Here is a 22,599-nt window from a genome sequence, read left to right as displayed (position 1 = left end):
CCGTCCAGCCTCTGCTTAAAAGCCTCCAAAGAAGGAGACTCCACCACAGCCCAGGTGAAGGTGAAGGGGGTAGATAAAAGGATTGGCACTTCTTATTTTAATTTTTGGCTCCACCCAGTGCCAACATGTATTCCCACCCTGAAACAGATTCTCACTGTGGACAAAAAAAAGAATTCCTCATTCTATTATTATTATTATCATCATCATCATCATCATCATCATCATCATCATCATCATCATCATCATCATATACAATTAACTATAAAAACATTTTAGAAATTTGGAAATAATATAAAACAAAACTCATTCCTACACAAAGGTCAACAAGAATGACTCTCCATACCAGTTTCTTTGTAAGAGACTTTCTCCGGGTTAATACCCATGGGGACTATTTCTTCAAAGACACCAATTCGAAGGTCTGGGAAGCAGTGTGCACCTCCTTTACTGGTCTGAGGGATGGGAAGGCGGAAAAAAAAGTAGAAATGAAAAGATCCTTAATTAGATCGAGACAAAAAATTATTCAATTTTTTCCGCACCAAAGAGCTGAAGATTATTTGAAGAATACGGGTAAACATCCCATTTTTATTTCTGTCTAGCTTCTCCAGCAAGTTTGTATGTAACTCTTCTGAATGGTCTTTGATAAGTTTTTGTTTTCTCAAAATCTTTTCACCACTTGGTAATAGTAAGACAATGTTAAAGAAAAAGATTTTAATTCGAATCTGTTTAAAAACACTTGGGGTGGCTCTAAGAACTTAAAACCTACTGAAGGAACAGAAGTTCGGGGGCTATCAAATTCAGCTGAAGTCTTCAAGCGATTGTATAAAAGGAAGATGCTGGTGAACTGGATAATTTCTGAAGTCATTATCTGATGCTGAAATGACATCAAGTTTTCTTGAAGAAATAACTTCCACATATGGGAAACTACAACCAGAAATGCCTTCCCCTTTGTCACAAACCACCTAACTGAGAACACCAGGAAAATTAAGGGCCCTTCCAGACAGGCCCTATATCCCAGGATCTGATCCCAGTTTTTCTGCTTTAAACTGGATTATATATGAGTCCCCACTGCCAGATAATCTGGGATAAACAGAAAACCTGGGATCAGATCCTGGGATATAGGACATGTCTGGAAGGGTCCTAAAAAGTGAAAGACTGCAGCATTCTTCTTACCTTGAAATCTTCCCTCTTCAAAATGTCTTTAAAAAGGGGATGAGATAGCATTGCATCCATATAAAGGTTAGTCGCTACCTTACTTCCACCAACTGTGCCATTAATTCCTTCAGAAGCTATTCGGACCTGGTAAAGTGGACATAAAGCAAAGCAGAAAAGTTCAGTATAATCCAAGATGTGTTTGCCAAGGACTATACAGTTCTATTGAAAAGTAATCCCAAGGTATTTCAGCAGGATGTTTTCCTAATAACATGTCCATCAGATCTTGGCCTTATGACATTGCACACAGTATTGTATAAGACACTGCTGTGGGTTATTGCTCGAGAAGGGTAAGGAGAGGAGTTTTTTAAAACTCTTTCCAGGGAACTCTTTCCGGGCTTTAGCACAGCAGGTTAATCACCAAGCTGCAATAAATCTTGCCAACCAGAAGGTTGACAGTTCGAAGCCTGGGTCAGGGTGAGCTCCTGACTTTTAGCCCTGCTTCTGTCTACCTATCAGTTTGAAAACAAATGTGAATAGATAAATAGGAACCACATTAAAGCGGGGAGGTATTTAGGCTCGGCGTTTCAATCAGAAAAAGGAAGAAGTTTATGAACAAAGAAAGCTCTTTGCAAGGGAGATGAAGCGACAGCACTCCCCGGTGGCTGAAACCGAGCACAACCTCCAAAAGATGCCGAAAGATTGGAAAGTCTATATATACCTCTATCTGTTGTCTGTCTTGTCATTGTTATAATTGGCATTGAATGTTTGCCATATATGTGTTCTGTCATCCGCCCTGAATCCCCTTCGGTGTGAGAAGGGTGGGACATAAATACTGTAAATAAATAAATAAACATCTGATGCAGTGTCCATCATAATTCTGGCCAGAATTTGTCAATGTCACTTTTTGAGCTCCTAGTCCCAGAGTTTTAGAGCTGTGGTCTAGAGAAGTAACTTTCCCAAACTGTTTCTGGCAGTTGTTGAACACTCTGGTTCATTCCTGAGGCAACTGACTTCTTCATTAATAAGGAAAATTGCTTCTCCTTAAGGCTGCATGTGAAGTCTGAACCCATATGGAATTTCAGAGGAGCGATCAGTTCCCAGCTGTTATATCAATTGGTGAGAATAGCTCTGGCAGATCATTTCAGAGCCCTTTGCAGAGAGTCAAGCTATTGCAGCTGTTCATCAGGCAGAGTGCTAAATGGCTTACCTTGCCAGTGAGATGCAGGTGTTGACATAAAGCCTTCTGCCATGCGCAGAGTCCCCCAGGATCTGCCACCTCGCAGTAACAATAGTAAAGCAGAACTTGCCCAACCTCACTGTTGTCAACAACACAGGAAAGAAGCTTACGTAAGAATGGCAATGTCTTTCACCACTGGTCACACCAGACTTGAGCAGTTCACAATCTTAATTGTGCTGCTACCCCCTAAGGCCATGGCTGTTGTGGCTGTTTTTAAAAAAGTAATCCCTTACCTTGCCATTTCATCGGCACTGATGTGGCTTGTATCTGGGAGTGTCTGAAACATCTCCTGGCTGCGATAGAGAGGCCGGCTGGGCCGAGGCATTTCATCCACAGTCACTGGGCTGCTTGTGATGTTGTTGCTGCCAGCTGCCATCTGCTTTAATATCCCCAACGTTTCCTGCCCCACGTCTCCTGAATGGTGGGCAGCGACATGCCTGTGGATACCAGTCAGGTCTTTGAAAGTCTGTTGGCAGCATCTCCAGAAAACCGCCCCTTGACAAGCAGACATGGGATAACAAGTTTCAGCAACCATCTCCTTGGCTTTAACGAAGAGAGCAAATGCCTGCAAGGAGAACAAAGGCAAATGAATGATCATACTTTTGAGTTTGCAAAAAGTTCTAAGTTTTTTAAAAGCAGCCATGGGTCCTAGACTCAAACCCCCATTAATCATATGACAGACATGCCTCCTAGTGAGGAGAATTTTCGGTAAATAGCCAGGATACACTTCTCCTTCTGATACTTATAGACCAGTGGTTCTCAACCTTTTTTTGATCAGGGACTACTTTGACCACAGACCACTCCCCAACATTAGTACTAAAAAGGTTACAAATCAGTTTTTGGTCAACTTTAAATTCAGTTTGGTTATTTGGAGTGCCGATTCAGAAAATTACATTGCAGAAAATTTCCGCCGTGTGAGTCCTCCGCCCTCGCCTGGGAAGCCTCCCAAGGCCAAGTGAAGGCAACACGCTGGCGTCTCCTTATTTCCTTCTCTCCCTCTCCTTTTCTCTCTCAGTCTCCTCCAATGGTGGCACACATCCCCAGCGCCAATTTTCCCTGCACATCTCACGGTTGGGAACTACTGTTATAGACTAATTCCGTATAAAAATTACTATTTTATAAAATAGCTATTCCTACACTGGGGACGCATCCAGACAGGGTGCAAAATGCGTGCTCTCTTGGATATTAGTGAGGGGCATCCAAATGATGCCCACGAAATTGCGAATGTTTCGCCGCAAAGCAAGAAAACCCTGCTTTGCAGCGAATTAATTTGTTAATGAGTTTGTTCCATGCCTTCCTGGAAGGCGCGGGGCAAACCCACTATGGTCGCTGTCTGGACTGGCCAATCAGAAGTTCTGGGACTTCTAAAGGGGCCGTCCGCACAGCCGTCTCATGTTTTTTGGGCTGAATCAGACCCGGAATACACGACGGGGCTCTAACCCCCTCCCAAAATTCCACCCAAAGTCTCTTTTAAAAATAAACTTACCCAGCCTACATTACCCTGTTTCCCCTAAAATAAGACATCCCCAGAAAATAAGACCTAGTAGAAGTTTTGCTGAATTGCTAAATATAAGGCCTCCCCCAAAAGTAAGACCTAGCAAAGGTTTTGTTTGGAAGCATGCCCGCCAAACAGAACATCAGAGCATGCAGGATCGGTAAATGTACATACCATAGAGTGTTGTACATGGAAATAATGGTAGTAACAAGAAATTCTTGATAGGATTCACAGTTTGTCTGGTTATGCTGGTTTGTGATGACAACTACTGTACAGTATATAATAAATGTTCATTTTCTTTTTCAACAATAAATGTGAATTCTTCTTCATGGAAAAAACATCCCCTGAAAATAAGACCTAGAGCATCTTTGGGAGGAAAATTAATATAAGACACTGTCTTATTTTGGGGGAAACACAGTAGCGTGGTAGGAATGACATGCCAGGAGAAAAGGGGAAGGGGAGGAAAATTGCTCCTACCCCCTTCTCCTGGCACGTCATTCCTATGTACCAGGAGAGCTCTGGCATCACGCTAAAGGAGGCCAAGTAAGTTAATTTTAAAAGGGGGTTGGGGAGGGAGGGGGGCTGTCTCCCTGTTCTCCCGGTAGGTATAGGGAGGACATATAGAGAGCACCCCCAGAGAGCATGGTGTGCAACTACAGTCCGCCCTGATGTGGGTTTTTCAAACCAGAGTCGAAGCAGACTTTACTGCTGTCTGGAAATGCCCAGGGTTGTCCAGCAAGGGTGGGATGGGAAGCAGAGCTGCTCTCCCAATCAATATCCTCCACAGACAGTCCCTATTGCATTATGATCATATCATGAGAATATATGACAATATTGCTTAGCAAAGTTAGGAATAAAAGAGGAAGATGGCATTACAGGTAGACAGACCCAATCAAGGAAGCCACATTTGTGATCTGCAAGACTCGAGCAGGGATAATAATAATAATATAATAATAATAATAATTTTATTCTTATACCCTGCCTCCATCTCCCTGCGGGGACTCGGGGCGGCTTACAAATACAAAACAAACATACAATAACCTCAAATACCAAAAACGTGCAAATGAAAATTAAAGACATACGATAAAATCACAACCATTAATAAAACAAAGTTAAAACACAGCAATAAAACATAAGAATGGGCTGGTCAAAAGTGCACTAAGTGAGACTTGTAAACATGGAGGAAGTTAAAGGTGCTATAAGATCATGGGGGATCCAACCCAAAAATGTGAGTTGAACCCTGAGGCTATATCAAGACATTAACCATGCAGATGCAACCGATCAGAAGTAACCGTTAGTATGAGAATTTAACATTCAAGTGGGCAGTACTTATTCAAAAGCCTGTATGAAGAGCCAAGTTTTCAGGCTCTTCCTAAACCCTTCCAAGGTGGCAGCTTGCCTAATGTTGTGGGTAAGATGACCTGTTGTGAGTAAGATGACTCATATTCATGTGATTGCCATAAATGGAAGTCACATATATTTTTCAAGACAGTGTTCTTGCCCTGGGTTTCCTCCCTTTGTCCTATGGATCAGAGAAGAGGCTCCAGGCCTGGAGATCTAATTGCAAATGTTATAACAGTGTTAAAAATAAATCAGTTACCTTTCTCTTTGCAGAAGCATACTTCTTTCTGGTGCTGGCATCTAATTCAGCCTTCAGGTGGTCTTTGGGTGAGAAAGGAGGTTGCTCTTTCAGATCTAGTTCTGCGAGTGTTAAAATGCAAAGCTCTGCTGCATCTTCTCTGTTGCACAAAGAGGAGGTCATTGCTATGTCATAGCAGCCGGGCACACAATTTTCTCTATGACCTAAGAAAGACCATTTCAAAACATGGGTTTATAGAAGGGGAGGAGCATATGTGAAAGTGCTACAGAAATGAAGGGTGAAAGCAGGCATGACTTTTTAAAACAATGATGGGCTATTGTGACTCTCCAGATTATTTGTGCCTGCAAGTCCCACCACAGAATATGGAGAGGGAAAATGAGAACTGCAGTCCAAAAAATAACAGACACGAGTTCTTTTTCCCACCCCGGACCTTCCACAGATATATAAACCCCACTTGCCTAGTTTCCAACAAACCTCACAACCTCTGTGGATACCTGCTATAGATGCGGGTGAAACATCAGGAGAATGCTCCTGGAATATGGCCATACAGCCTGGAAAACTCACAGCAACCCAATACGGTAATACAGTGTTCCCTCACTACTTTGCGGTTCACTTTTCGCAGATTCGCTATTTCGTGGTTTTTCAATAAACTCTAAAAGACTATTATAAATCATAAAAAATACAATTTACAGCCTAAGGAAGGGAGGAAGGAGAAGCCAAAGGGAGAGAAAAGGAGCCCAAGCGGCAATGGGAGAAGGAGGCAATTTATCAACACACATTTGGTTGATAAAGACTTAAAATAGTGTATAACTACTAAAATAATGTGTAAATATTAAAATACATACAGCATCCCTACTTCGCGGATTTTCACTTATTGTGGGTGGTCCTGGAACCTAACCCCAGCGATAAGTGAAGGAACACTATACCGTACTTTTTTTGCATCCAAAAATTTCTTTGCATCTAAACTCATCCTATATTGATACTATCTTGACTCATGTTTGATGATGACAATGATAACATACACCTGTAATAATACTTTATTTGCATCCAAGCATTTCGCAACTTGTACTAGCAAAATATATAATATATTGTATATACATGTAATATTAATAACAATATTATGATGTAATACAGTGTAATTATAATTTTAATTCACTATTGTAATTGTATATTTATATTACATGCAATATTACTAATAATATTGCAATATAGTCGTATAATATAATATTTTGTATGTATATATACTTGTAAACCACCCTGAGTCCCCTTCGGGGTAAGAAAGGCGGGATATAAATGTTGCTAGTAAAGGTAAAGGTTTTCCCCTGACGTTAAGTCCAGTCATGTCTGACTCTGGGGGTTGGTGCTCATCTCCATTTCTAAGGCAAAGAGCCGGCATTGTCCGTAGACACCTCCAAGGTCATGTGGCCAGCATGACTGTATGGAGTGCTGTTACCTTCCCGCCGGAGTGGTACCTATTGATCTACTCACATTGGCATGTTTTCGAACTGCTAGGTTGACAGGAGCTGGAGCTAACAGCGGCCGCTCACGCCATTCCCGGGGTTTGAACCTGGGACCTTTCGGTCTCCAGCTCAGTGCTTTAACGCACTTCGCCACCGGGGCTCCTATAAATGTTGCTAATAAATAATAAATAATAAAATGCCCCACCTCCATTGTGATTAAGAAAGCTGAGAGAAGGTTCGCATCAAGCCAGCTTTCTAAGGGTGCATCTACACTGCTGAACAAATGCAGTTTGAAATCAGTTTCGCTTCCATGGCTCCATGCTATGGAATCCTGGGAGCTGTAGTTTGGTGAGGCCCCAAAGCTCTTTGGCAAGGAAGTGGTAGACCTTGCGAAATGCCAAACCCCATGATTCCATAGCACTAAACCAGGGCAGTTCAAGGGTGATTCTACAGTGAAGCTAGTGTAGGTACATACTGCAGAGTCTCACTTATCCAACACTCGCTTATCCAACATTCTGGATTATCCAACACATTTCTGTAGTCAATGTTTTCAATATATCATGATATTTTGGTGCGAAATTCGTAAATACGGTAATTACTACGTAGCATTACTGTGTACTGAACTACTTTTTCTGCCAGATTTGTTGTATAACATGATGTTTTGGTGCTTAATTTGTAAAATCATAACCTAATTTGATGTTTAATAGGCTTCTCCTTAATCTCTCCTTATTATCCAACATATTCGCTTATCCAACATTCTGCCGGCCCGTTTATGTTGAATAAGTGAGACTCTACTGTACTACACAGAACTGAAATCCTTCCTGGGCCTTGTCACTTTTGCCTGGCCACCCTCTCTTTTAGCCCCTCCTGTCTCACAGGGTCATTGTGGGGTGAAACACTAGGAGGGGAGGGCCATTCCTAGAAGGCAGATTGGGATGGGAAAGCAGCAAGCAGCCCTGTGGCCGGCAGTCGTGTCCCACCCCTTGTTGTTCCCAAAGCCAGGCCTCTTCTGGGCCCCACAAAGAGCCAAGAAGGTCAGGCGCATGGCTCGGTCCCCTGCAAAACACAGCCTTTCTTTGGCTGCTGCTGTTTCCTTTTACCTGGATGTGAAATCTCCGCCTGCAGCCACCCTCTGTCCCCAGCACTGCCTTCCTTTCCTCCTCCTCCTCTTCCTGGCCTGGCAGCTGAATGTGCTGGCACTCTCTGCAAAGGGAAAGCATGTCTTGCTTTCTCTCTCTCTCTCTTGCAAGGCTCCTCCCTGGAAGCCCTTCTCTGCAGGGACTGCTGGCAATTCAGAGAGAGCCAAAGGACCGAAAAAGGGTGCCTCGGCCACACTAGAATGAATGCGGTTTGACCCCACATGAACTGCTCTGACTCAATGCTATGGAATCACGGGTGCTGTAGATGTACAAGGTCCTTTGCCTTGTACATACTACAGCTCCCAGGATTGCATAGCATTGAGCCAAGGCAGTTCAAGTGGTGCCAAACCGCACTCACTCTATAGTGTAGGCAGTGGCAGACAGGGTCTAAAAATATTGGTTGCCAGGAGACAAAGGAGGCCCACCCACAAAAGATCAGAGCCTCTCATAACCCAAATCAGAATAATTTTTTCAGTTATTTATTATATTTCTAAATATAGTATCCTTGAAAAATGATTATATTTTTTATTATCAATATAGTAATACAACTATATTAATAATACTGAAGGGAGATGTTGACAAGCTGGAAAGCGTCCAGAGGAGGGCAACTAAAATGATCAAGTGTCTGGAGAACAAGCCCTATGAGGAGCGGCTTAAAGAACTAGGCATGTTTAGCCTGCAGAAGTGAAGGCTGAGAGGATACATGATAGCCATGTACAAATACATGAAGGGAAGCCATAGGGAGGAGGGAGCAAGCTTGTTTTCTGCTGCCCTGCAGACTAGAACACAGAACAGCAGCTTCAAACTACAGGAAAGGAGATTCCACCTGAACATCAGGAAGAACGTCCTCACTGTGAGGGCTGTTCGGCAGTGGAACTCTCTGCCCTGGACTGTGGTGGAGGCCCCTTCTTTGGAGGCTTTTAAGCAGAGGCTGGATGGCCATCTGTCAGGTGTGCTTTGAATGCAATTTCCTGCTTCTTGGCAGGGAGTTGGACTGGATGGCCCATGAGGTCTCTTCCAACTCTACTATTCTATGATTCTAATATATAGGCCATCGGTGGTGCAGCAAGTTAAACCGTTGAGTTGCTAAACTTGCTGACCAAAGGTTGGCGGTTTGAATCGGGGAAGCGGAATGAGCGCCCGCTGTTAGCCTCAGTTTCCACCAACCTAGCAGTTCGAAAACATGCAAATGTGAGTAGATCAATAGGTACCGCTCCGGCGGGAAGGTAACGGCACTCCATGCAGTCATGCTGGCCACATGACCTTGGAGGTGTCTACGGACAACGCCGGCTCTTCGGCTTAGAAATGGAGATGAGTACCAACACCCAGAATTGGAAACGACTAGATTTAATGTCAGGGGAAAACCTTTACCTTTACTTAATACAACAGTTCATTCATTCCTTGGTGATCCACTGTGGTCAAGTACGATTGTCTTCCAGAGGTAGAGTCGTGGCAGTGGGTTCATAAGTGACTGTGGAGACCTATTCTGAATCCGCATGTTCTTTCACAATGAGGACATCAATTTCTAGATGAAAGGCGGTCATGACAAGGGTTGCTTGATGCATCTTCCTCTTGGCATATTTCTCCCTTTTGCCCTCCATTCATGCCTTTTTCAATTCCACAGCACTGTTGGTAACAGCTGACCTTCTGTTAGACGCTCGAGGGTCAGGGCTTCCCAGTTTTCAGTGTTTATGAAAAAAATTTAGATTAGCTTTAAGCCCATCTTTGAATTTCTTTTGCTGTCAACCGACTTTCTGTTTTCCATTCTTGAGTTAAGAGTAAAGAAACTGCTTTGGGAGGAGGTGACCAAGCATTCGGACATGCCCACACCAGCAAAGTTTACGGAGGAAGATCATGGCTTTAATGCTGGCTATCTTTTGATAGCAGCAACCAGAAAGCCCTTTTCTATTTGTTCCATAGTGTACAGGGCATTGGGGCTGCTCCTGTTTCCATTACCTTAGCTCTGAATCTTGGCCATATGACTGAGTGGTTTTAAAAAATCAGCAGTTGCATAAATACTAATAGCTGTCCAGAAGGATGTGTCTGTGTCTTCAAGTCATTGGTTGACTTGTGAAACCCCGTGCATTTTGTAGGGTTTTCTTAGGCAAGGAATACCCAAGAGGTGGTTTGGCTAGTTCCTACTTCTGAAATGGAGCCTACGGCACCAAGTATTTCTTGGCAGTCTCCCATCCAAGTATTATCCAGGGCTGATCCTGCTCAGCTTTCAAAATCAGAGAAAATCTGGTGCCTTTAGGGTTTTAAGGATCCAATGGTATTAACAGAGTTGGCTTGTATTAGTTAGATACTTTCTTGCATTAGCACTTTGGATCACATTTTGGGAGACAGGTGGGATAGACACCAAATAAACAAGCATGATATGCTTGTTTTTGTGGCTGCCACAAACTATGTTGAATTGGTTGAAACTCTCTGAGGCCCCTTCCACACAGCTGTATAAAATCCACATTCAACTGGATTATATGGCAGTGTGGATTCAGATATTCCAGTTCAAAGAAGATATTGTGGATTATTTGCCTTGATATTCTGGGCTATATGGCTGTGTGGAAGGGCCCTGAGATATTAATTGAAAAACTATGACAAAATGTGCTGCGGCATTTCCCACAAAAACAGTTTTTGCAGTTGAATAAACTTTTTCCATGTTTTTATGATAGAACCAGGAACACAAACAATGTTACATACTATAGTGTGGTGAGCAGGAATCTTGTTTTCCTTAATAAATATTTTAGCCTGAATTTGCCTTTTAAAATAATTCCTACCATTGGAGCCTATGGAAAACGTACTTGGACATGGAAGACGTACTTGCACAAGACATACTTTCTTGCACTAGCCCTTTTGGTCCCATTTTTAGAAATAGGTAAACAAACAAATAGTAAAGATGCATTCATTTAATACTTATATTCCACATCTTCCCCAAAAAAGGACTCTACAGCTTCTTTGCAAGATGTGGGTTCCTTTCAGGATTGTAAAAAAGGATTGTAGTGGTGACTGTCATAAAGAAATGCACTGATAACTTCCAAAGAACAGTTGTTGTTAGTTTGAGAACATAAAAACAACAAAACAAATGCAAAAGCGTTGTCGAAGGCTTTCACGGCCGGAATCACTGGGTTGCTGTGAGTTTTTCAGGCTGTATGGCCAAGTTCCAGAAGCATTCTCTCCTCACATTTCACCCACATTCTCAGAGGTTGTGAGGTTTGCTGGAAACTAGGCAAGTGAGGTTTTTATGTATGTGGAATGTCCAGGGTGGGAAAAGAACTCTTCTTTGTTGGAGGCAAGTGTGAATGTTGTAATTGGCCACCTTGATTAGCACTGAAAAACCTTTAAGCTTCAAAGCTTGGCTGATACCTGCCTGGGGAAATCCTTTGTTCAATGCTAATAAAGGTGATTAATTGCAACATTCACACTTGCCTCCAATAGACAAGAGTTATTTCCCCCCACCCTGGACATTCCACAGATATATAAACTCCACTTGCCTTGTTTCCAAAGTTCTTATGTAGACTTGTCCACAGCTGCATGGTACATGGTAGACTACTTTGACATCACTCAGAAGATAGGGGAATTCCAGACAGGGAACAATCAGGGCCAGCTAGCACCTCCCAACAAAGGATTCCCCCGGGCAGGAAGCAGTAAGGCCATTTAATGCTAATCAAGGTGGCCAAATGCACCATTCATATTTGTCTCAAACAGACAAGAGTTATTTCTCCCAACCTGTACTTTCCACAGATTGTTAAACCACGCTTGCCTAGTTTCCAGAAGACATCAGAATCTCTGAGGATGCCTGCCATAGATGCGGGCGAAACGTCAGGAGAGAATGCTTCTGGGAAATGGCCATACAGCCCGGAAAACTCACAGCAACCCAACAAAACAATCCCAAAGGCCTTAACTGTAACTGCTTGTTCAGGGGCTACCAAGTCCCCTTCCCTTACTCTTCACCCTCCTTCCACAGGTTCTATTCGTTTCCAAACAAGGAAATTAATTTGTAGATGATCCCTTGATGGCTCTCTGGTTTTTTGGTTTTTTTTTTTTCTTTTGCTCCGGAAAAGCTTCCATTTGCGCGCATGCGCAGGCCTTCTCTTCGTCCTAGCTGGAGAGAGCAGCGCGGGCCAGAAGCGACCGGAAGAAGCGTGCGCGCGGACCGGAAGAGAAGCGGGCAGGGAGAGGCACGCGCAGTCCCTCACACACGGCTTCCAGTGGGCGTTTTTGAAGAGTCGAAGGCCTCCGCCTCCGGCGAGCGCGCCAGAAGTGTCAGTTGCGCATGCGCTCTGTACCTCTTCTCCTTCTCTTTGCCTGTCTCGCTGCCGGCCTCTTTTCCTCCTCTCTCGCCCGTTGAGGAGCCCCAGGGAAGGACCATGTCGCGCAGGCGGCACAGCGACGACAACGACGGTGAGTGGGAGCGAGAGAGGAGAAAGGAGGAGAAGAAGGGCGGGAGAGAGGGAGGCCTGGCCCTCATGGCCCGCGGACGCAGCCTTTATTCGGTCAGGGGCTCCCAACCTTTGGCCTAAACAAGTATTGGGAGAGGGGACTTCAACTCCCAGAAGCCTCAGCCGTCTTCGCCAACCGAGAGGAATCCTGGGAAATGAAGTCCCAACTTAGTCCCTGGGAGACCAAGGGTTGGGAAGTGAATAAGGAGCGTGTTGTCGAAGGCTTTCATGGCAGAAATCACTGGGTTGCTGTGAATTTTCCGGGCTGTATGACCATGTTCCAGAAGCATTCCCTCCTGACGTTTCGCCCCCATCTATGGCAGGTATCCTCAGAGGTTGTGAGGTCTGTTGGAAACTAGACAAAAGGGGTTTATAGATCTGTGGAAAGTCCAGGGCGGGAAAAAGAACTCTTGTTTGTTTGAGGCAAGTGTGAATGTTGCAACTGGCCACCTTAATTAGCATTGAATAGCCTTGCAGTTTCAAAGCCTGGCTGCTTCCTGCCTGAGGAAATCCTTTGTTGGGAGGTGTTAGGTGGCCCTCTTTGTTTCCTGTATGGAATTCACCTGTTTTTTTAGTGTTGCTTTTTATTTACTTTATTTATTTACAAGCATGTGGATAATGTCAACAGAAAGGAGGAAACCATGAAAATGAACAAAATATGGTTACCGGTATTAAAAAACAATCAGTGCCAGTTAACACCTAACACAGGTTTCCCCACACAGGAATCAGCCAGGCTTTGAGGCTGCAAGGCTTTTCAGTGCTAATCAAGGTGATGAATTGCAACATTCACTTTTGCCTTCAACACACAAAAGTTCCTTCTCCTACCCTGGACCTTCTACAGATATATAAACCACACTTGCCAAGTTTCCAGTACACCTCACAAGCTCTGTTGATGCCTGCCATAGATGTGGGTGAAACATGAGGAGAGAATGCTTCTGGAACATGGCCATACAGCCCAGAAAACTCAGCAACCCACTGTATAGGAGCGCCATGTCTGGGGGCCCAGTATTGTCTGTTGCGATGGGCAGTTGCCTGAGGAAAAGGCCTTGCCACTGTTGCTGCCTGCAGGTCCTTTTGCCGGATTATCTCATGAGAAATTATTTCAAGAAAGTTTTGGAAATGGGAACTTCATTCAGTTGTGCCCAACCTCTCAGAACTTCTCATTGTGACTTGGGGTTGTCCTGAACAAGAAGTATGCAAGTGCTTGTGCCAGAATGTAGTAGTTGTCATAGTAATGCAAAGATACAGAATAGGGGACGCCTGGCCCAACAGCAGTATGTGTGAAAAAGATCTTAGGGCCCTTCCACACAGCCCTATATCCCAGAATATCAAGACAAAAATCCCACAATATCTGCTCTGAACTGGGTTATCTGGATAATAGGAGTCCTCATGTCAAGTTAAACATGAGCCAACAATGTCATGCAGCAGCTTAAAAAGCCAATGGGATTTTGGCCTGCATCAATAGGAGTATAGTGTCTAGATCCAGGGAAGTCATTCTACCCCTCTATTCTGCCTTAGTCAGTCCACACCTGAAATATTGTGTCCAGTTCTGGGCATTGCAACTTAAGGGAGATGTTGACAAGCGGGAATGTGTCCAGAGGAGGGCAACTAAAATGATTAAGGGTCTGGAGAACAATCCTTATGAGGAGCGGCTTAAAGAGCTGGGCATGTTTAATTTGTAGAAGAGAAGGCTGAAAGGAGACATGATGAGGGCCATGTATAAATATGTGAGGGGAAGTCATAGGGAGGAGGGAACAAGCTGGTTTTCTGCTGCCCTGGAGACTAGGATGCAGAACAATAGCTTCAAATTACAGGAAAGGAGATTCTACCTGAATATTAGGAATAACTTCCTAACTGTTAGAGCTGTTCAGCACTGGAACTCTCTGCCCCGGAGTGTGGTGGGCGCTCCTTCTTTGGAGGCTTTTAAACGGAGGCTGGATGGCCATCTAATGGGGGTGCTTTAAATGAGATTTTCTTGTTTCTTGGCAGGGGGTTGGACTGGATGGCCCATGAGGTCTCTTCCAACTCTATGATTCTATGATAATAGTAACATCTGGGGCTGAACTTTTCTCTGCAATACCTTATGGACAAGTGGCAATGGGAAAGGATAATGGCTTCAGTTTATGTTTATTTAGTTTTTAACCATACCTAAAGTGCTGATTGTATTTTAATCTGTATTGTCTTTTATTATGGTTTAATTGCCTATATCTATTTCCTTTTTGTCCTAATGTACCTGTCTGTTTTATTCCTTGTTAGCTGCTTTGAATCCCCAATGGGGGAGAAAAGCAGGATAAAAATTAATAATAATAGAATAATAGAGTTGGAAGAGACCACATGGGCCATCTAGTCCAACCCCTTGCCATGCAGAAAAAACACAATCAAAGCACTCCTGACAGATGGTCATCTAGCCTCTGTTTAAAAGCCTCCAAGGAAGAAGCCTCCACCAGACTCCGAGGCAAAGAGTTCTACTTTGAACAGCTATTACAGTCAGGAAGTTCTTTCTAATGTTCAGATGGAATCTTCTCTCCTGTAATTTGAACCCATTGTTCCAAGGTGCCTGATACCGTGTTTTCCCAAAAATAAGACAGTGTCTTATATTAATTTTTGTTCCCAAAGATGTGCTAGGTCTTGTTTCCAGGGGATGTCTTATTTTTTTACAATTCCTTTCTTGTACTCTACGGCTCCCTCCTTCACTAAGGAAGGTGCATGCAGTGCGAAGGAGAAGGAGGGAAAGGTGTGCGCCTTTCCCTCCTTCACGCCGTACGCGCTTTCCTCAGTGGCAGCGGCTCCCTCCTCCTAGGTCTTACTTTGGGGGATGTTTTATATTCGGCAATACAGCAAAACCTCTACTAGGTCTTATTTTCAGAGGATGTCTTATTTTCACGGAAACACAATAGTAGGCAACATGATTGTAATAATGAAGTTATTACCCGCCTCTCCCTGCGGCTCGAGGCAGGATACAACATTAAAACAAGAGCAAAAAAACTATTAAAACACATGCAACAAGATTCAGAGTTAAAACACAAGTTAAAATCCACTGATGAAGTGCAGATTGAAATTCACAACTTACAGTTGACTAAGACAGCTGGCATGTACACATTTGTCCAGGGCTCATAGTGATCAATGAAACGTATCAAACTGCTGTCCCCAAGTGACTCTATGCTGTTTGTTTTGGGGATCAGAAATGGGGAAACATGGACTCAAACCTGGCCTCTCTTTTGTATATTTCTTGAAAGCTCATTTTGGCCAATGGCCTGTGCATTGGAAAGCCATTATCTCCACACAACAATCCAGGGTTACGTGGGGATTTGGGGTTGTCATGAACAAGAAGGATCCAAAGGACAAACTTAAATTCTTTTCTCCAGTTTTTTTTTGGGACAAAGCAACCAGAGAAGGGAAGATGCCTACTGGTAGGCAGTGTGATAAACTGAGCTAAGCTTGACTAAGACCACATCTACACTGACCATTTAATGAGTTTAAAATTGGTATTGAATAAAGTAGTTTCACTGTGCAGATGATTACAGAGGAAATCCTGAAACTAGTTTGAGGCCCGAATGGATAGTGATTGCACAAACCACAGAGCACTGATGTACATTAAGGGCTTACTTTCATGCACTTTTGTGGCTATTCACAAACAGCCTTTGTTAAAGAAGTAACCTCTCCTAGATTAATGTGGAGAAGAGTTTTTTTTATCAAACTTGAAGCAATTTTGATTAATTACCTTTTTGGGTGTCTGAGATTTTGCCAATAAGAAAACTTCTATATGAATGAGTAGCTTGTCCTCGTGGGATCAAGTTCCAAAACTTGAAATGGCAACTCCCATGAAATTTGCTAAATTACCTATGCAGTACAGGATTCCTGTGAAAGCTGTGCATGTTGGCTTCACTCTATCTTCTAAATAAAGGTGAGCATGCATGAGAGGTTTGCGAGCAGTTTCTGCAGTAGAGTTTTAAAGCATTAAAACATTTTGCACCACTGCTTAGAATTTTTTAATTGAATTTGTTTGAAATTGAGCATCTTCTAGCAAGCTGTTGGTTTGAATTACTATCAATAAATATTATTTTTTAAATAAGAAATAGAATTTTTCTTATACTTTTTCTTGAATTTTAAACATTAGGGCATTGTAATAGTAGAACTTTTTCCCAACTCTCTTTAATGAAGGAATCACTGCTTTACTCCCTTAATAGAAAACATGAGCAATAGCTTCAGAATTACTGTAGAAGCTAATGAACTGTGAATAAAATACTTGTTCTTACCAATCACTCTGTCAACACAATGTGACACAACATGGTATTATACTGTTATCAATTGCTGAAATAGTCTACAAATATTGTGAATAGGTTTAGGGCTGGGTTGCCACTGTGACATATACTATCTACATCTGTATTCAGGATTTTATCTAGCAGCATGAAAAATTGTGTGACCTAATTTATTTTTTGTTTTATGTCATTGAAAAAGATGGAACACCACACAAGAGAAGAAGAACATCTGAACCATCAGAAATCGAAGAGCGTCTAGAATCTTTAATATGCAGAGTAGGAGAAAAGGTATGACAGACTTAACCGTTTTTTGCTGAAATTTCTGTGCGTGTGCACATGCACACACACATGTGTAGATGTCTGTTAGAGTTAAATGCATTTACAGAGTTCAGATTTGTGAAAGAAACTTGTACTCTAGTTCTACTATTTTAGAGAGGTCCTATTTTTCTGAAATGAAAAAGAAAACAGCAATCTTTTCTTATATTGCCCACCAATTATCCATACTAATGATTTCATTGACCTCAGAAACTATTCCTGGGCTTCTTGATCTTCTTTGCCAACGTATGCCTTACAATTTACAATGAAAAGATTTTACTTCTGTAACTCTCAGAGTCAGATGTGTTGATACCTTCCTCTTTTCTGTGTAGCTACAGTCCTTTCAGCACCCACCATTAGTGTTACTATAGAGGAGCTCAGATTAAGAGTTTGAGTGACTTCTGGTTTTGAACCCTCAGTGAAAGTTGTGAATGTAATCTTGCTCTAGATAGCTGCTCATCAAAAAACTAGTTGGCTTCTAAGGTAGAAGAAATGATACAGGATCAGGTTTGAACTTGGCATGCCTTCAAATTGGGCTCATAAATCTATAACAGACTTCCACTAGCCCCTCTCCTCCATGTTTGAAGGCAAAATTGGCCCAGACTTCACACATCACCACTTCTGGAGGCTGAGAATTGCCCTCTCCATCAGGCAATGAAAATCAGCCAAAAGGAAAAACAGGAAATTCACTTCCAGGTTTATTTTCAGCCAAGAGGTATCTGGGTTTTAGTACACGTGGCTGACTGAGGCTTAAGGGGAAAATTGACCATTGTATCCACCACAGTTGCTCATCCCTGATCTAGATTTCCAAAGAAGTTTTAGGTCTCAGACTTAAATAGGCATTGTGCACATGATTTGGGGTTTGTAGATTTGCCTTATTTCTTAGGTGTTGTAAAAACATACGAATTGCCTTTCTTTCTGTAAATGACTAAGCACATCAACATCCTTTGAGAATTCACAGTATTTTAACCAAGTTAATTTATAAATGTGAAGTCAGCAACTTTAATGTTAGTTGCGTTTTTGTGCATCGTGTGAAATAAGATACCATGCCTGTGATGTATAAATGAGGAAGTTGTTCTTTTGCTCATCTCTTAATTGTGTTTCAGTTTGCAGTGGACCTAAAAAGAAATACAAGCAAGTTACTTGCTAGATCAGTGGTTTTCAGCCTGTTGGTCTCCAGATGTTTTTGACCTTCAGCTCCCAGAAATCCTAATAACTGGTAAACTAGCTGGGATTTCTGGGAGTTGTAGGCGAAAACACCTGGGGACCCACAGGTTGAGAACCACTCCTAGATGATAGGTCTGACTCTGGAATTTACTACAGTAGAGTCTCATCCAAGCTAAACGGGCTGGCAGAACCTTGGATGAGCGAATATCTTGGAGAATAAGGAGGGATTAAGGAAAAGCCTATTAAACATCAAATTAGGTTATGATTTTACAAATTAAGCACCAAAACATCATGTTATACAACACATTTGACAGAAAAAGTAGTTCAAAACTCAGTAGTGTTATGTTGTAATTACTGTATTTACGAATTTAGCACCAAAATATCACAATATATTGAAAACATTGACTACAAAAATGCATTGGATAATCCAGAACCTTGGATAAGTGAGACTCTACTGTACTTGTTTGAAGTTGTATTTAATAACTCAGTGGTTTGCAACCAAGAAATGTAAAGCCTCTCCCAAGCATGTTCCAGAGTGACTGACTTTCCCAGAAAGGCTTTTTTTCCCTCCGGTTGTGCTGCTTTATTCAAGGAGGTCCCTCGCATACTCTCTCATTCATCCATTTTTTATCTAGCTACAGAGCTTCTATTAAAGAAAGAAAGATGAACTTGTATGCAGTGCCTTTTGATTTACCATATTTAGAGCTGTATGTCTGAAACCACTGATGGATAGCAGTCAGATTTTTTCTTGTCCACTAATACACAATATTGAATGAGCTTTTAGTTTTGCATTGGGTTGTTTTTTTATTGAAGAACATCTTGGTTATGTCTATGAGAAGATTACACATTTCTTTTTTGTTTTTGTATGTTAGAGCAGTTCCTCTTTGGAGAGTAACTTAGAAGGTCTCGCTGGAGTCTTGGAGGCAGATCTACCTAACTACAAAAGCAAGATACTAAGAATCCTTTGTACAGTGTATGTATGCAAAAGATGCATTAATTCATGCGATAATGTATATTACCTGCACTAAATACTTCCAGACTTCCATAATTTTCATAACACTGCATTATTTGTGTCTGCAGTTTTACATAGGATTTTCTGATTTAGATATTTATACTGGATGAAAAATATAAGGTAGAAATTGGCAGTCTGAGTAAAATTATACTCTATTTGAAGCAACAAGTAATGAGCTGAAATGTGTGTGGAGTGGGGGGGGGAGACTTGATTTTAAGTACATCCTTTCCTCATTTTTGAGGTTATTTGGATATGGGGGTGAGGTAGAACAGTGTGATAATATTGCACTTCACCCATGCCACTGTACATAGAGTGTGTATAGAGTTTTTAAAATACATTTTAATTTTTTAATGTTTTATATTTTAACTTATAAAATATTTTTGTAAGTCTTATATTTATATATTTATTTTGACATTGATATTGTTTCTTACTCGTACATGTAGTTTTAGTATGTTGTCAGTCATCTTGAGTTCCATTATCAGGGGAAAGGATATAAATTATTATTATTGCCATCATCATCATCATAATTAATATTACTGCTTCTTCTGCAAGTCATACAGACATGTATGAATTACAATCTGACATTATGATGATGAGTTATTCATAAATGCTCTTGGAAAAGATGACAATCTTGTTTCAGTAAAGTCTGTTTTTTTCCTTTCATGCAATTTTCTGCTGTTTAAAGAGATGCTCTTTATTCTAGAGATAAACTAATTGGAATGACAGGAATGGGAAGTGGTGAAAACAGAAATAACTATCACAGTGGATATGTTGCGTAGTTACTTTTGCTTTATTCTAAGTTTAGAGTGAAAATGTTAGAAGTAACTTTTGTATCATTTTACTATTGATACAAAGATAATTCAGATAAAATACATGTGTTCCCATCTAATGGATTAAATGTGCATGAAGATGAATATCTATATCTCAGCCATTGTGCTCACATTTTATATTGCTTTTTTCTCTTATAAAAAAAGTGCACGCTTGCTACCAGAAAAGTTGACAGTTTATACAACTCTTGTCGGCTTGCTGAATGCCAGGAACTACAATTTTGGTGGAGAGTTTGTAGAAGCCATGATACGTCAACTGAAAGAATGCTTGAAAGTCAACATGTATAATGAAGCTGTATATTTAGTAAGTTGTTTTCCAGTTTTCTTATGGTTCCTGGGCATCCTTTGATTTCCAGAAAATCTTTCTGATTCATTTTGAGGATGTATTGCAGAAAATGCATTTCATCTGATGTTTTTAGGTACTCAAACAAACCCTTTCCATCTGCCTGTTGTTAATTTCATACAATGCCGATAGTATATTATATTTTGCGAATGTGTGGTGTCACAAGGAATGTAATTGACAAACCAAGGTTTGGAATGCAGCAGGTAGATTTTCATAATGTCTTTTTAATGATTTACATATTGAGAGCTGCGCCTGATCTCTCTGTTGAGCATCTTGATTCTTTCTGATTATTCAGGTATGACTTTAGAGTTATAACACCAGACTCTTCTCTTACTAAAAAAGTTATTTCTAAACATGCTTACTGTCAGGATGGCTTTCCTTCTTTTTGCACCTTGGGAACCATTCTGGGATTGCAGTGCTATCATTCACAGACCTTGAGGTTGCCCACCCAGCAACACTTCAAAGACATTCTCCTTACTCCTCTTCTTAATTTGGGCTTATTTGGACATTCCTCTAGAGCTTGGCCTCACTTTCCCCTACCCAGTTTAGATTCCTTAAACCATGGAAACTCTTTCGTACACACCCTTTTTTAAACTGCAGCTGTACAATCGCTATTTAAGTCTCACATGCACAGATGCCCACAAGGCTAATAATATAAATATTCTTAAATTTCTAGATATATTTTTAAATTGGAAATACAGAAGGTTAAGTCTCCTGTCTTTTCCCCATTTGTTGTTCTGTACCTCCAAATAGTTAGGGTTTTCTAAGCAAGATCTATGATTTGTTCAGAAGTGATTTCTCTCTGCTTTTCCCAGAGGCTAAGAGTGTGTGACTTGTTTAAGATTAACCAGTGGGTTTCCATGGCCAATAGAAAATGTGATCCCTGTTTTCCAGAGTTGTAGTCCAATGCTAAAACCACTATACCACAATGTCTTAGCGTTGGGGGGCGAGAGGTAATTCTACCTGATTCATGATAGATCAGACTAAAATAGCTGCTGGCTTTCATTTGCCAATATCTAATTTAATCTGAAGCAGAAAGTAACAAGAGGCAGAGTTCATGAGTTCGTAACTATTAGATTTTTTTTCACTTACATTTCCAGGCATGGCAGGGGGAGAGACAAACACAGACTCAGAAATTCCACTACAGCTGAAAAATGATTTGGTGATTGGGGGGACCAGGAGCAAGATTTTTCATTCTCTGACAAGTCAATGCCTCTGGATTCTTTTCCCTATAGACAAAAACATTCAAAGCTTCTCAGTTATTTTTCTGTCCCAAATGGAAAAGAAATAAATTAAATCTTCATTGGTTCTCCTCTTCTCCTGACCACTGGAGTTAAACTGAAGTTGCCCAATGCAAGAATGTGAGGGAAACATGTGATTAGCTCCTTAGACTCTGGGATTCCAACCATACTAAGCTTAGGCCTTGGGTTAAGTTGGGTTGAAGGCACTCAGCCAGGAAGATCCTCTCAACTAGGCAGGTTAATGAATTGTTGAGAGATCCCACAGTTCTTTATGTATGCTATAAGGAAATGAGTACTTGAGCCTAAACTAGCATCCAGTTTTGCTGATTCAGATTTGACCAGACATAAGATTTTCTTTTTTTCTTTACACTCTGATTTAGTTCCTCTTTCCCTCAGGTCCGTTTTCTCTCTGATCTTGTGAATTGCCACGTAATAGCTGCACCTTCGATGGTAGCTATGTTTGAGAATTTTGTTGCGGTGACTCAGGAGGAAGACGTTCCTCAGGTAAGCTCATTCAAAAGCTGTGCCCCAACATAATTGAAAGTTTCAAAAGGGGCTAAGTTATCTACTATATGGGATATAAGGCTACTTGAATAAGGCAAACTGACATGTCAGATTGATTGCTATATTAAGCATTGGTGATCTTTCTTTTATAGAACGGGTGGGAAATTTATCATCCTCTAGATATTAGTGGATTTCATTTTCCAGTTGCCCTAGGAAGTGTAATGAATGATAATGAAAGTTCCTGTCCTACACTGTCTGGAAGGCCACATATTTGCCTTTCCCAAACAGAAGTAAGGGATACATGCAAACATTTGTGTCGGTACATAAATCCGTATCTAATTGCCGAAATTACTTGTGGCAAAGTGCGTTAAAGCACTGAGCTGGAGACCGAAAGGTCCCAGGTTCAAACCCC

General features: G+C 41.5%; 2 protein-coding genes across 4 annotated transcripts in view; one reads left to right on the top strand and one right to left on the bottom strand.

Annotated features, from left to right (window-relative positions):
* tstd2 (thiosulfate sulfurtransferase like domain containing 2) overlaps positions 1–8,321 on the bottom strand; it is a 225,189-nt gene extending 216,868 nt beyond the window's left edge. The window contains exons 1-6 of one of the 2 annotated variants that reach the window (XM_003227890.4): positions 8,045–8,321; positions 5,485–5,687; positions 2,623–2,954; positions 2,360–2,468; positions 1,171–1,296; positions 344–449 (exon numbers count right to left, since the gene is read on the bottom strand). In XM_003227890.4, the coding sequence (XP_003227938.2) occupies positions 344–449; positions 1,171–1,296; positions 2,360–2,468; positions 2,623–2,954; positions 5,485–5,687; positions 8,045–8,306 (1,138 nt within the window). In that variant the 5' untranslated portion in view covers positions 8,307–8,321. The remainder of the gene's footprint in view (positions 1–343; positions 450–1,170; positions 1,297–2,359; positions 2,469–2,622; positions 2,955–5,484; positions 5,688–8,044) is intronic. The other variant, XM_062971735.1, reaches the window with a different exon arrangement.
* A 3,873-nt stretch (positions 8,322–12,194) lies between these two features.
* ncbp1 (nuclear cap binding protein subunit 1) overlaps positions 12,195–22,599 on the top strand; it is a 36,972-nt gene continuing 26,567 nt past the window's right edge. Inside the window, exons 1-5 of one of the 2 annotated variants that reach the window (XM_003227887.4) lie at positions 12,195–12,481; positions 16,978–17,066; positions 19,133–19,233; positions 20,247–20,403; positions 22,080–22,187. In XM_003227887.4, coding sequence (XP_003227935.3) covers positions 12,448–12,481; positions 16,978–17,066; positions 19,133–19,233; positions 20,247–20,403; positions 22,080–22,187 — 489 coding nt within the window. In that variant the 5' untranslated portion in view covers positions 12,195–12,447. Of the gene's footprint in view, positions 12,482–16,977; positions 17,067–19,132; positions 19,234–20,246; positions 20,404–22,079; positions 22,188–22,599 lie in introns of those variants that run through there. The other variant, XM_062971734.1, reaches the window with a different exon arrangement.

This window comes from Anolis carolinensis, chromosome 2 (genome assembly GCF_035594765.1).
Source record: "Anolis carolinensis isolate JA03-04 chromosome 2, rAnoCar3.1.pri, whole genome shotgun sequence".
In the NCBI taxonomy this organism is placed as follows: Eukaryota; Metazoa; Chordata; class Lepidosauria; order Squamata; family Dactyloidae; genus Anolis; species Anolis carolinensis.
Note: the sequence above shows the minus strand (reverse complement) of the source record. Positions and strands in the feature narration are given on the sequence as shown.